Source organism: Triticum urartu, chromosome 5A (assembly GCF_056163025.1).
Source record: "Triticum urartu cultivar PI428250 chromosome 5A, HENAU_Tu73, whole genome shotgun sequence".
In the NCBI taxonomy this organism is placed as follows: domain Eukaryota; kingdom Viridiplantae; phylum Streptophyta; class Magnoliopsida; order Poales; family Poaceae; genus Triticum; species Triticum urartu.
This window is the reverse complement of record NC_141877.1, coordinates 529,042,855-529,056,960: the sequence shown is the minus strand read 5'-3', so window position 1 is coordinate 529,056,960 and position 14,106 is coordinate 529,042,855. Positions and strand designations below refer to the sequence as shown.

Below are 14,106 nucleotides of genomic sequence, written 5' to 3'. Positions count from 1 at the left end.
ACGGGGGTAGCTGGTCGTGTCTCCGTTGGCTCAGTCGACATGACCTCCTAGTCCGTTGGGTCGAGAAAGCCAGTGGTTCAGTTGATGAACGATGCATGTCATGGATTTGGTCAGAGGATGGGGTCCTTTTGTGCGGCGGTAGCTTACTGTATATTTGCAGTTGGATCTTGCCGCGGTAACAATTAGTAAATCACAGTGTCGAGGTCCCCGGAGTAAAACGTTGACACGCTCTTTAGCGAGCTTCCCCGCCGTGCATCTCATCGCACTTGTTATTGTAAATAAAATTATACGGCCGGGTACGTGCAGCTAGTGTACAGCTGCACACACATTGACGTCTTCCGCATAACCGGCCAACTCATCGGGAGTATATATGTATGTATGACGTGTATGAATACGTATGTTTACATTCAAAAGTAATTTATTAATACTACTAGCAAAAGAGCCCACGCGTTGCAACAGGTCCACACGCATCACATCTGTGTCGCCGCTTATCGTCCTTCTCACCCTCGTCGACGGTGGCCGAGGCATGCATGCTTGGTTATAGATGGTTTGTTGCGTATCTAAACCGTGTTTTTTTTTCAATTCGGATCTACACCGGTACGAAATAAAGACAAATCGTGAGCTATTGATTAAGGTTGCTCTCTAAATAGCATTATAAAAATGTTTAATATGTAAAACAGCATGATACTCTGATTCTATATTCTTTTGTAATCAATTTTCGTATATAACATGTTAAAAATAAAGTTATGATTTAAAAGATATAAATAATTTTAAAAAGCATTTAAAGTCGCTTAAAATAGGACACATGTAGATTAACTAAAATATCGGAGGGTTTTCTATAAAATGTGAAATGTATTCTGGACTCACCTACAACAGGCCCATGGATTGATTAACCAAAAGATGAGGGGGAGTTTCTATAAAAAGTGAAGCATTCTTTTTTCACAGAAAATAGAACAATGGGTAAGATCACCGGGTTTTCTAAAAAAAGAACCATTGTTTCTCACACAAAATAGGACAGCGCGTAACCAAAAGATCACCGGGCTTTCTAAACAAAAAGTACAGCGGGTTGATTTTGAAAAACAACAAGGTTTTTCATAAGAATCGACGGACAGGCATAAGTATTTTTTTTATTTTATTAGTATGTATAGATAGACTAATATAACAGGGTGGAACAATACTAGTAGTGGTATTTTCTTTTTGTGTATGAAGGAACTTTTGATCTACTTCTATTTCTTTTACAGATATGATCTACTCATAGTCAATCATAACAGTACAGAGAACACCGGAGATCACAAAAATTAATACTCCCTCTGTCTGAAAATACTCGACGGAGAAATGAAAAAAAATGAATGTATGTAGAATTGAAATACGTGTAGATACATCAATTTCTCGGACCACGTCAAGATATAATCAAGACAGCAATCTTTGTAGGTAGAGTATGACCTTAATTATAATCGATGTTACAACGAATTAGTTGGTGGCACAGCGACGGGTATCATCCAACAAAACTATCCTAGTCGTGAAAAGTCTTGCCCTCTGTTGCATGTGTAGCGATGCAACACTTGGGGTCGTTTTACATCGACCATTTGGGGTGGAACGAGGCAGGTTCCGGCGCCCCCGCGCGCGTGCGTGGGTCACCTGTGTCGCCGAGACCAGACGCCGATCCATCACCGGTACACGCAGGGGACGTGCTGCTGGGGCCGGGTGGATGGGGGATATCGACAGCCCGGCGGCCATGCGCCGCACGCCCGCGGTTTGACTACGGGGAGCCGGACCACCGCGAGAGCTCGTGGATACACCGGCGGCCATCCAGCTTTGTGGCGGCAACTCGACGGGACCACGGCGACCCCAACACGTACACGCTTCGGGCGAGACCGTGGGGCGCGGCCGGCGGCTGGCTTGGTTTGTGCCGTCCGCACTCCCCGACCCTTCTTCGGCCCCGAATCGGTAGCTCAACGTTACCCAACCAGCCGCGCGCAAGTGCGATCGGGTGCGTGCGCTCGGAATGTGAAGACACGAGGCGAGTGGCAAGACTTGACGGCCTGGAGCGAGCTCACCTTCTTCATACAAAAATCCATGTCGACTCCCACGACTTCTTCTAGACAAAAAACTAGTAACTCTTTGTATCAACTGCTGATATTTTCCCGACGTACGCAAGCGCGTGTAGCTACTACCAAAGATAGAAAGAAATCCATTAAGAAAAAGAAGGAAATCGCCAACTCATGTTATATAAGTATTGATTGACACCCGATCGACCAACTTCGCTCGCTCAATGTCAAACGGGTCGTAGACACAATTGCAGCTTCACAGCATATCGCAGTTGCCACTTGCCAAGTGCACACATATCTTTTTTCTCTCCTTTTTTTGGGACAAGGTTCGCCACCTCACATCAGACCAGTTCTAGCCTTTTGGTAGCGCCAGCAGCAGTAACATGGCAGATGGAGTTTTCCTTGTGGCCGCACCGAACGCCAACGAGCTCTGCACATGCTAAAGTGCCCCCCAAAGCAAAGCTATGCTTTGACGAATCCGATACGATTTACCCTTAAAAGAAGCACCCAAAGGGTCCGACCAGACAAGCAGTAGCACCTAGTCACATGCATGCACATCAGCACATGCATATATAGAGACCAGTCTCGGTGTACTCCTACCTGTGGACAAAAGGCTAGCTCGCTCGCGGTTACGGCGCGCGACCTTGTCGTTGGCTCGTTGCCTCACTCGATCGTTCATTCCCTCTAAAAACAACTGCCCAACCCGACCGGTGCATCTCTCATGACCCACAAAATCCTGGTCATTTTGCTTCGGCATGTGCTGAATCAAGCGCGTGCTTCATTTTATGGGAACCACGGACGTGGAGTACACTTGCTACTCCTGTCCTGTGTACTCCTATTTCCATTTTAGTCTTTCCTGATAGAACAGGAAGTACCCAATTGATCCCTCGTGTTTCAAGTACATGTTGTTAAGCAGCTGTCCTTTGACGATTCAAGCATCGTGGCGAATGTGGAACATTATCTAGCGAGTTCTTCATTTTTATTTGGTCGTCTATCGTGGATAATGTGGGGTATTCTCTAGTGAGATCTTACATTGTATATCGTCGTATATGAAGAACGTGTAGTGTTTAGTTAGTGAGGCTTTACATTTTGATTTCCGTTCTGATCCCGTATCTGTTTATACAATTTGGAGCTGTGAGTTGACGAGGAATTAATTCGGGAAACGTGCTTAGCGTATTATCAACTCTTACATTTCCATTTTAGTTGTTCCTAGTAGAACAAATAACACTGAATAATTGCTTCTCCTCAGAAAAAGACATAACAAATCAAGGCTCCCGTTTCAAGATGTACTCCCTCCGTCCTAAATTCAGAAAGTAAGTTGAAAAGTTTGAAAAATTCCAAAAACAATCAGGCGTGAAGATATTGGAGTGAGTCGTGTGCCAGCAAAATTTTGTAGAAAAATCCACTGATTTACGGACGATGTGAAAAATCAAAACTGGCGAGGTACAATTGCATTAACTCACATGCAAATAAATTGTGACTGACAAAACATGAAATATCAAAATGAACTTGAGTTAGTTGCATATGATTTTTTTTAGAAAATCAGATGAATAAAAAGTAGTTTTTGAAAAGGAAACATATAATTATGAAAACACGTCATAATTTGATGCATATTCCGGCAGTTTCTTAAAGCTTGTGAGCTAGTATTGCAGGACCTCGGAAATTCGAACTAGCCCCTGCAACTTGTGAAGGTCGATAGTGATTCAGCTAACCCTAATTTATACAAAGCTTCCAAGGCCCCATTTTTAAAACATTGACTGAAAATGCAGGGATAGGAAAATTTAGGAACTGAAATGTTATGTATCCTAGATTCCTTGGAAACTGAAATCACATGAAACTTCCAAGACTATTGTTTCACAGGAAAAACACTAATTGTGGACACCAGGAGGAGAAACATGAGGTCCCTCATGCATGTTTGGTTTCCTCCAAATTTTCTAGTGACTACCGAATTTCAAAGGAACATACGATAGATTTGTTTTTGTTCTAGGCAGTACCAAAGTAATAATCCCTATAAAAAATTCCATCCTTCAAAACTATTGCGTACATATTTTCATTTGTTTTTTTTACTTTGTTGTACACGTGGCCTAATTATCGTGCCGGATCTCAAAGGTTCTAGCATCTGCTGCCACCCCAAGGGTTTGCTAAAGTTGGTGCCAACACGTTGGGTCCCCAGGTGCAAAGCCACTATGTGTCGTGTACTTGATCCTCTATCTGTGTCCGGAGCCCCATAGATCGTGATTGTATATCACTTGCTTTATGGTTAAGTAGGTGGCTTATCCGAAACTAAAGCTAGCCACGTTAAAAGGTTACACTTAGCCGATCCAGAGCATATATTCGTAGAGTAGTATCTGATTCTTTGCATGCTAAGCTGTGCCACTGCCTGTGCTTGGGTCTAGAGAGAGAAAACAAACTTTAGAGGCGTGGCAGCTTTCACTCGTTCTGTGGCGGAAGCGGGACCCGAGCACGTAGTATGACCTCGAGCGTTGGTCCGGCCGGCGCGCGCAGTGGCTGCTCCCGACCCGTGGACCTCGATCCATCGGTTTCCGGCTGAACGTATACGTAGTAGTAGAGTCGGGTTTGTGCTGCTTCACCATTCACGACAGATCGACCTGTATTAGGCAACCGCCAACCACGACTCGCCGATGATGATAACGATGGACCATCATCGTCAGCGCTGATCTCGTCCCGGTTATGGACCATCGTCGAGTTCCATAGCTAGCTCTCGTTGTCTACGGCGGCTACAAGTGCGACCCGCAGGATCTCCCGCCGCGTCCCCGGCCCGAGAAAATTCCAAGTGTCCATCTTGTCGTTGGCACGTTGCTCTTGGCCATGCCCACGCCCTTGTTTGTGGTCCACTCGATGTGCTTCCCTTTTAATTTCCACGCCAAAACGTGCACATGTTCCGGATACAACCAGGGACACTGCCCGATCAAGGCCCCCGTTTCAACACGTACATTCAGTCACCATGCTAACTGTTGACCGTTGAAGCGACCCGGTGACACAAATACACAATACAGTCAGTCAGCTAACTGAACATGGTTGTCTCAAAAAAAAAAATGCTAACTGAACATGGCTCTTCCAACCGTGGCTTTCTGGTAGGCGGCCTGGCAATTAACCGAAGCGAATATGGCTCGCATTGTGGTAGGTGGCTTATCAAAAACCGAACATAGCTTAGCTAGCCGCCGTACGTATTGAAAAGGTCGGCACGTACTTGGTGCAAAGCAGACCAGCAGTAATCCCTTCTGACTTATCTGCCTACTCACTGGCGGTCATCGCTTGCAACCCAGTCCTATACGTGCTTAATTGCTATTGATTTTGATTTCTCAAAAAAAATTGCTATTGATTTGACGGCGGTCCGAGGATGGATCAGTATAATCGATGTAGTACATGTTCAAACTTCAACCCATCTTCGAAGTCCGCAGCTTTGATTAGTAATTTGCATGATCAGTTTATCATATCATCTCACCCAAGCCGGTCCAACCTGCGTCTATTCTTTTCTGTTCTTCCTTTCTGTATTTCTTTCCGAGGCGTGATCGAGCTACTTGTCGCCCAGGATACCACACGTTGTATTTTTGTTATGTAGAGTGACAGGTACTAACTGTTAGAAACATGGTAGTAGTAGTATGTCCTATTGGGACGTGGTGTTTCCGAGCTCAGATTAAAACCAAAATCCGAAAAGAATTGGAAAACAAGTGGTAGTCTCGCCACTGAAAGCATGGTAGTTCGCCCAAAAAACATAATTGTTTGAATTCTTTTTCTTTCTTTTTTGGATTTTACAGTTCATCACAAGTTTAAATGAGCTCGTGAGTAGAAGATGACTTTGCGATCCTATTGCGTGTTTGCACCTTCCTCTTTTCAGTCTGATATTTACAGTGACACGATGACTACTAGAAACCGGGGTACGCCCTATTGAGTGCTTGCACTCTTCCTTTTTTAGTCTGGTATGTACAGTGACGTGGCGAGAGCAACTCCAACGCACGTATCAATTTTGTCGGCGCATGTTCATTTTAGTCAAAATGGACAAAAACAACGGCCCAACGCGCAGACTCATTTTCATCTTCTGTGCAGTTTTTGTTCGTCCGGACCCATTTCAGTATTAAATTGGGGACCGATTTGGATCAAAGGCGGACATAAAACGAACGTTTTCTGTGCCCCCTCATCCGCTTGAGGCCGGGCCTGGCCCGTCTGTCACCCACCCACACTTCTCTCTCCTTCCTTATTTTATTTGTTGGCCCACCCTCCCATCTGTCATCACCCACCCGCCGAGCCGCAGGAGCTCGTCTTCCCCGGCTGGATCCTCCGCTGCTACGACCGTCGGAGCTCGACCCCGCCGGCTGGATCCCTGCAGGAGCCCGTCCCTGCCGGCTGGTTCCCCGGCAGATCTCATCGACGAAGTGGGCGACGCCGGCGGTGCTTCTCGACGTGCGCAAGCAAGCTGTCGTCATGGTAGATCCCGCTCTCGTGCTTGGCTGCCTTCTTTTTCTCCGTGTGCGTCGTGTCGATCCGCACCAGTTCGTTCGGCGTCACCATGGCCGCCCGCCTTCTGCTCTTCCAAGAAAACAATGACAACAACGGGCTCTCGCCCCCGCAGGAGTTCCTCCGCGGCGGCGCTCATCCCCTCAGGCGGAGGCATGCAGGCGCCGGTCGTCCCGGCCAAGGAAGCACCGGCAGCTCTGGTTGTTTCTTTTTTCCAAAGGAAATGCTATGTCTGCTCGAAGGTATGCTCGCGTTGGGCGCATATATGGACCCAAAACAAAAATGCGAAGAAAAATGTCTGGTAGGCTGACCCAAACAGACAAAAAGCTAATAAAACGCGCGCCCGTTTAGGTTGGCCGGTTGGAGTTGCTACTACAAGCAGGATATGTCCAATTGTGTGCTTTCACTTTTCTTTTTCTAGTTTGTATGTGCAGTGACAGGGTGACTACTAGAAACAGGGTATGTCCTATCGCATGCTTGCACATTTCTGTTTTTAGTGGCCTCATGGGGCTTTTCTTTTCATTTTCGTACTTGTACTTTATTGGAGCTTACTTGTGATGCGACTTCGCCTTTATCAGAAGCACAATTTTTTGTCATAATTGGTGCTTTGTGATTCACTACAAAATGTGCAGTTGTGCAGCTGCTAATTTAAATTTGTATAGGCTTTGCAGTCTTACTCTTGTACTCTATCTTAAATTTTTGAGAACCCATTGAGAAGGCGCTCAACGGGATATCAAATAAAACATAAAAGTAAAAACGTTCATTTCATGAAGGTTTTATTTAATATGATCATTTAGGTGTTCATATAAAGAAACCATACTATGTGGACATGAGAAGTCCCCCGTGTCATCTAACACGGAGGCGAGGGGCTGGTACAATGTGTTGTGGTTCCCTCAAGGTGCGGGATGGTTGTCCTCACTGTGGTTGTTCTCTTCCAGCGGCCAGGCGTGGCCGCCGCCATCGTTGCGGGGTGATCCGGGCCTCCCTTGCCAACAGCCGGCCTGCGACGGGGTTATATTTCTAGGGAAGCGCCATTTTGTGTTAACTTTTCCAGAAAGTTAATACTTCAGAACCAAGAAAAAAATAGATCGAGAAAGGCTTCACTTCCCCTAAAAGAAGAGAGAAAGCCTTCACAGTTCACACTTCTTGCCAGCAGCAACTACTCGATGGTTCTATAGCGCCTTGTGATCTTGTTGACGCCTACCTGCACTAACTGACTGAATGACCAATGGGTCTACCAGGCTACTCCGACCACGCAACGAGTCGTGGGATATGGCGGCTACAAGTGCCGAATCTCCTGCCCCCTGGAAATTCCAACCATGGATCGTCTCGTTGGCACGTTGGCCTTGGCCATTTTGTGAACGACGTGCTCCCGTTTTCAACACCAAATCTTTAGCTAACTATACACTGAACAAATCATTAATCATGGATTCCAGCTAAACTGTGCAGGTTTTGCGGATCAGCTTGAAGGTTCTGGCGGTGGCCACCGCCAGGGTTTGATGAGTGCTGCCAACACATTCGGTCCTCACGTGTACGCATGCAAAGCCACTATCTGTCCATTTCTTCCACGTTCTATGATCCATTGGGAAGATGTACCTCCCCGATCTCGTAGATGATGGGTGGCTTATCCAGAACAAAATATAGCCGGCATGTTGAAAACGTAGGTACGTACGTAGCTAGTGCGGGGAATGTTGCTTGATCCCTTCCGGCTACAGCGGATTTGACGGCGGTCCGGCGATGGATATCCATCAAGATCAAACAATCAATGTGGTCGATCAAACCCAGTCAAAGTCCCAACGTTTGATTAGTAGTATCCCATTGCCCCTTGTCTTTATGTAGTATGATCGATCGATTAGATGTCTCGCTCATTTCCTGGAAAAGAAAGAAGATGTCTCACTCATTCAAGCGGTGGCTTAGCGTGCTATTATTTCTTCGTTCTAACGAAACGCTACTGCGAGCCACGAGCAATTGTTGCTGAAGATAGAGAGTATCACGCTGCTTGTATTTAGTATGTGTGCAGTGGACAGAGTATGTACATCCATGCTGCGTACGTACTTGCACCGAAACCAAGTTATGATGAAAGTTTTTTTTAAGGAACTCTAAAAGGGCGCTATGGTAACTACCATTACTATCACGTGAACTCCAAGTTTAAACACAACACAAATGTATTTACGTGGCAAGTAGAAAGAAAAAAAAGGACATTGACATTTACTGTTGGGCAGATAGTCAGATAGTATTCCCTTTATCCGAAATTACTTGTCGCGAAAATGAATAAAAATAAATGTATGTAGCACTAAAATACGTCTGAATACATCCATATATCCAACAAGTATTTTCGGACGAAAGGAATATGCAGGGACGAATCTAAGGGGGGGCGAGACCCCCCCTGACGATTTCCTGATCCCTTGTAGCTATTAGGTAGTCGTCTTCCTGACGTGTTTTTTTAGTCTTTGCCCCCCCCCCCCTATCGAGGCCATCTCGTGTAACAACGCGAGGCCCTCCCTGGGAGCAGGCCCAGCCATTGCGTATATAGCAGATAATGGACCAAAACATAAGAGAAGAAGTAGCCCACTACCACCCATCGAGGGTCCAAGAAAAATTAGCCCCACAACATCACGCAACCACGCATGCAGTTGCTCGCTTCCCAGCTGTTGCGATCAACGTGATTTTATCGCTGCCAAATGCATCGCGCGATCTGCCTACACCGTGTGAGTCTCTGCCTACTACCGCCGGTCCGCCGCTAGGGAAAATTTGCTTCGGCCTCTAAGCGAAGATCAGAAGAAGACTAATTATGATCCGTCATGGCTGCATTGGTGCATGGTTTGTCTTTATCCTTACGAATCCCCAATTGATCACCGTCATCAACCATCATGGAGAAGATTAGGGGAAGCACCACCATTGCCATGACCGACCACAGGGCTTACTGTCTCTATGGTACGCCCACTCCCGTAATTAACCTCGGGTTCAAATCTTTACATTTTTGTTGCCTAATATGAATGATTTGATTGACATGAAAATTGTATTTCAAGTCAGTTAGTATATAACTTATTTGGGAATTAAATTTCTTGTGTCGAAAATGAGCGATTTGGTAGTAATTTTTCAGTCTTTAATTACACCTATGAAAACATGAGTTCGAATCTAGGCTTCTTAGCATGCTATATGAAATATTTTGGCTTGGCCAGTCCTCACGGGTCTGCAAGAGCTTAAGTGTGGAGCTCGCCTCCCTGTACTAAATTCCTGGCTTCGTCCCTGGGAATATGTCCGAGAGAACCGAAATCAAGAGTGGAATAGTGCATGACGTGGCTCCGTCGGCCGACGCATGCATGCACCAACCGCGGCTTGACTACGGGGAGCAGCAAAAGGATCGACGGCCGGGGAGTGCGGGTAGCCTTCTTCGCTCGGTTCTGTGGCGGGAGACTCGCCGATCGAGACATGTCGATCGCGATGCGATCCGCGCCAGCGACCCGAACACGTTTACGCTTCCGTGGTAGTAGCCCGACGAAGAATCGGGTTTGTACTTCACTACTTGTACTCAACTTCCATTTAGTCAAGCACAAGAAGCCTACAGCCACCACCCATCATCATCAGGCTAGCACCGCCGTGCATGTGCGACTGGTGCATGTCGCTCCATTTCTGTATAATCCAAGCGCACGTACATATCGTGTTAAACCAGCTTAAATCATCTACAGCCGGGCATCCGAAGACGTCTCAAACATTCGGACGGACGGCCTGGTCAATGGATGATCACAAAAAGAATCCAGACGGGCTCCTTAATCATGCATTAATTAAACGCTTGGACTGACGGACACCCTTTATATTCAGCCAAATCTGAGACGGATATGGGACGCCCGGGATGCTCGCACTTGGTGAGATAGTCCGGATGAAGAGAGCACTTGCCTTAAGACTAGCCGTGGTGTAGTTGTTAGGAGCAGAGTATCTGAGAGAAAAATGTGTAGGACACAGAAAAGTGGTTGGCTATTAGAGAGATCAGATGATTTTCAGGAATGATCGGAGCAATTGATTGCATGCATTGGGACTGAAAAAACTGTCCCAAAGTTTTGCGGGAAACGTATCAATGTCATACCAAAGAGGCGACCATCATACTTGAAACAGTGACATCACATGATTTGTTGATTTTGTATGCTTTCTTTGAGATATGGGGTTATGGCAACGATTACGAGTCGAACGACTAGTCTAGACTAGTCGCTCGACTAGTCGACGAGTCGCAAAGTGAGTGTCGACTGCATTTCTCGTGTAGACTAGCAGACCGAGTCGAGCCGTGGATGGACTAGTCGACGACTAGTCTGGGCTAGTCAACCAAATCGAGTCGAGCGACTCAAAATTTTGGAGGTATAAATGAGCTTGCTGGACGAGGCCGCCGCCACTCATCGCCGGGACGGCGGATGTCGCAGCCAGGCGCAGCCGCCGGCTGGAGCTCGTGCTCGGGCGGTGGCCGTGGCCATGACCCGTACGCGAGTGCGGCCCTGAGACGAGAGAGAGAGAGAGAGAGAGAGGAGAGGAAAGGAGGAGGCACGGCGGTGGTCGGCGAGCTCGCCGGCAGAAGCAGCCAGAGGCGCGGGGCACGCGCACGTGCTCCCGTGTGTGTTGGCACTGGCGGCTGAGTTGGAATCGATTGGGATCTTAGGGTTCCAGTGGCTGGGACGTGAGTTAAGTATAGGCTAGCCACTTGGGCCCAAATGAGCCAGCTGGTGGGGGCGTGCTGTGTGGCGCTGGGCTGGGCTGGGCCTGACTAGTGTTGGCTAGCACTGCTGGCCTGTAATGTGTTGTACAGTTTATTACATACTACTCCATACTGCTACTGTGTATTAGTAGTTGAGTACTACAATACTATGTCGACTAGTCCAGCACTAGTCTAAGACTAATCCGATTAGTCTATGAGTCTCAATCTCGGAACGACTCGTCGACTCGTAATTCTTGGGTTATGGCAAAGACATTAATGTGCTTCAACGATCTCTGATGTTCAAAAGACTTTGTAATGAGGAATTGTCGTAGTGCAATTAAACTGTCAATGACTGTGAGTACAACATGTGATACGGAGCGTAGTTGATTTGGTGCCAAAAATGGACATGCCAAAGTTTGGCATTGTGACAAATATTTGCTACTAATTGGTTGATTATCAAGTTGTCTTGCCTATGTCACATAAAGATGTCAATATTTGGCGAGTATTGGTATTGTCAATATTTTGCAATGCGAACATTGGCTGGCTAAATATTGTTAGCAAACCAATATTGATGCCAATTATCTTGCCAATAACATCTATTCTTAATGAGCGGTGTTTAAAAGACGATATCTGAACCACACGGCAACAAACAAAGCTAATTTGCAATAATGCAGGAAGCAATGAGAAGACAATATCTGAACCACACGGCAGCAAACAAGCTACTTTGCAACAATGCATGAAGCAACTAGAAAGGATGTGGAGAGGCCATTCATAGTGCTTCAAGCTCGTTGAGGAATTGTTCGTTGAGCTGCAAAGATGTGGGAATCACAAACCTTGTGGCAGATGATGACATGTTGTGTTATTTTGTACAATATGATTATCAAGAATAAGGATGACGGTGTTGCTCAAACAATGATTTTGAATCGCTTGAAGAACAAGTTTAGAACCTGAAAGATCAAGATGCAAATCAGAATATGAACTTGACATGTGTGATGGACATGCATATATTTACATGAATTTGAAAGTTCAGATTTAATACTCGTATATGTGAATGACGGGCGTAAGAGCAACTTCAATGGTGCGACCCATTTCGTCCGCGGCCGTCCGTTTGGGTCGGCACGGACAGAAAAGGCGGCCCAACGCGCCGACCTAAACAGACGCGCGTCTGTTTTTCGTCCGCGGGCGACCCATTCTCGGCCCATTTTTTAGCCTGATTTGCGTCGGCGCGAACAAGCGACGGACGCGCGCGCGGTCGCCTACTCCTGTCCCCGGGCCTGCTGGTCTGTGGCACATTGGCCTTCCTCCCCCCGGCCAACAAGCAACCCTCGCCCCCGCCTCCTCCGTCACCGACGCCGCCGCCCATTTTTGCGGCGACTCTTCCAGCTGCCGCCACCTCCACATCCGCCCAGCAACGCCGCCCCTGTCCCCAGTCACCCGCCGCCTCCAGGGAGCAAACTAGTTCCCGCCGCCGCTTCCCCCACCGTACAGCCGCCCACGACCAAGAAGGCGCCTCGCCGCCCCCGCCACATACGACCGGCACGCTCGTCGGACGCCGGCCGGGCAGCTAGCTGGTCTGTGGGCGCCGCATCTCCCCTCGCCAGCCGTCTCCTTCTTCGACGCCCGCAAGATGTTCGACAGTTTGCCAAGGTATGAAAATGGACTCCGCCGACGAGTTCTTTTTCCACAATTTCCTTTGCGACTCCGACGATTCGTCGTCCGACGACGAGGAGGGGATATTGGCTGCCGTGTTGGTCCATCACCACCTCAACAACCAGCGGCCGTTGTTCTGTGGCTCCATTCCGGGCCACCTTCCGGCGTTGAATCGTAACCGAGAGAGCGGGCATTTCCTTCTCTGGAAGGACTACTTTGATACAACAAACCCGTTGTTCAAACATCACAAATTCCGCCGCCGGTTCCGTATGAGTAGGCATGTTTTCAACCGTATTAGAGAGGGAGTGGTCGGCTATGATGACTACTTCAAGTGCAAAGAGGATGCCGTCGGCAAGATTGGTTTCTCCTCTTATCAGAAATGCACTGCCGCCATCTGAATGCTTGAATACGGAGTGCCCGGTGATCTTATTGACGAGTACGTCCGTATGAGCGAGTCTACATGCCTAGAGTCCCTGTATAATTTCTGCAAGGTTGTGATTATTGTGTTTGGCCCTGAGTACTTGAGAGAGCCGACAGCTGCAGATACATCCCGTTTGCTGGCGATGAATGCTAGCAAGGGCTTCCCGGGGATGCTTGGCAGCATAGACTGCATGCACTGGGAGTGGAAGAACTGCCCTTCTGCTTGGCAAGGGCAGTATAAGGGACATGTCAGGGCTTGCACTGTCATACTAGAGCCAGTGGCGTCTCAAGATCTCTGGATCTGGCACTTTTTCTTTGGCATGGCTGGATCACACAATGATATCAATGTGCTTCAGTGCTCGCCGGTGTTTGCTAGGCTTGCCGAAGGCAACAGCCCACCGGTGAACTTTACTGTCAACGGCCACAACTACGACAAATGGTACTATTTGGGTAGCGGTATCTATCCTCAGTGGACCACTATTGTAAAGACAATACCCAACCCTGTTAGGGAGAAAAGGAAAAGATTTGCCCAAGAGTAAAGAGAGTGCTAGAAAGGATGTCGAGCGTGCCTTTGGTATTCTGCAATCTTGATGGGGCATCGTTCAGTATCCTGCTAATACTTGGAGCACGCAGAAACTATGGGAGGTGATGACTGCTTGTGTGATCATGCACAATATGATCGTAGAAGACGAGCGTCCGGAACGTCTGTACGATCAAGGCTTTCAGTTTCAGGGTGAGAATGTTGTGCCTGAGCATGGAGTAGCGGCAACATTTGAGCAGTTCACTCAGTTTCATGAAGACATGCGTGATTGGGAATCTCACGTGCAACTA

General features: G+C 47.4%; 1 protein-coding gene across 1 annotated transcript; it reads left to right on the top strand.

Moving 5' to 3' along the window:
- The first annotated feature begins 13,253 nt into the window (after positions 1-13,253).
- LOC147972506 (uncharacterized) lies at positions 13,254-13,814 on the top strand. The gene has a single exon (XM_087524363.1). The coding sequence runs from the start codon at positions 13,254-13,256 to the stop codon at positions 13,812-13,814; it is 561 nt and encodes a 186-aa protein (XP_087380489.1).
- The last annotated feature ends 292 nt before the right edge of the window (positions 13,815-14,106 follow it).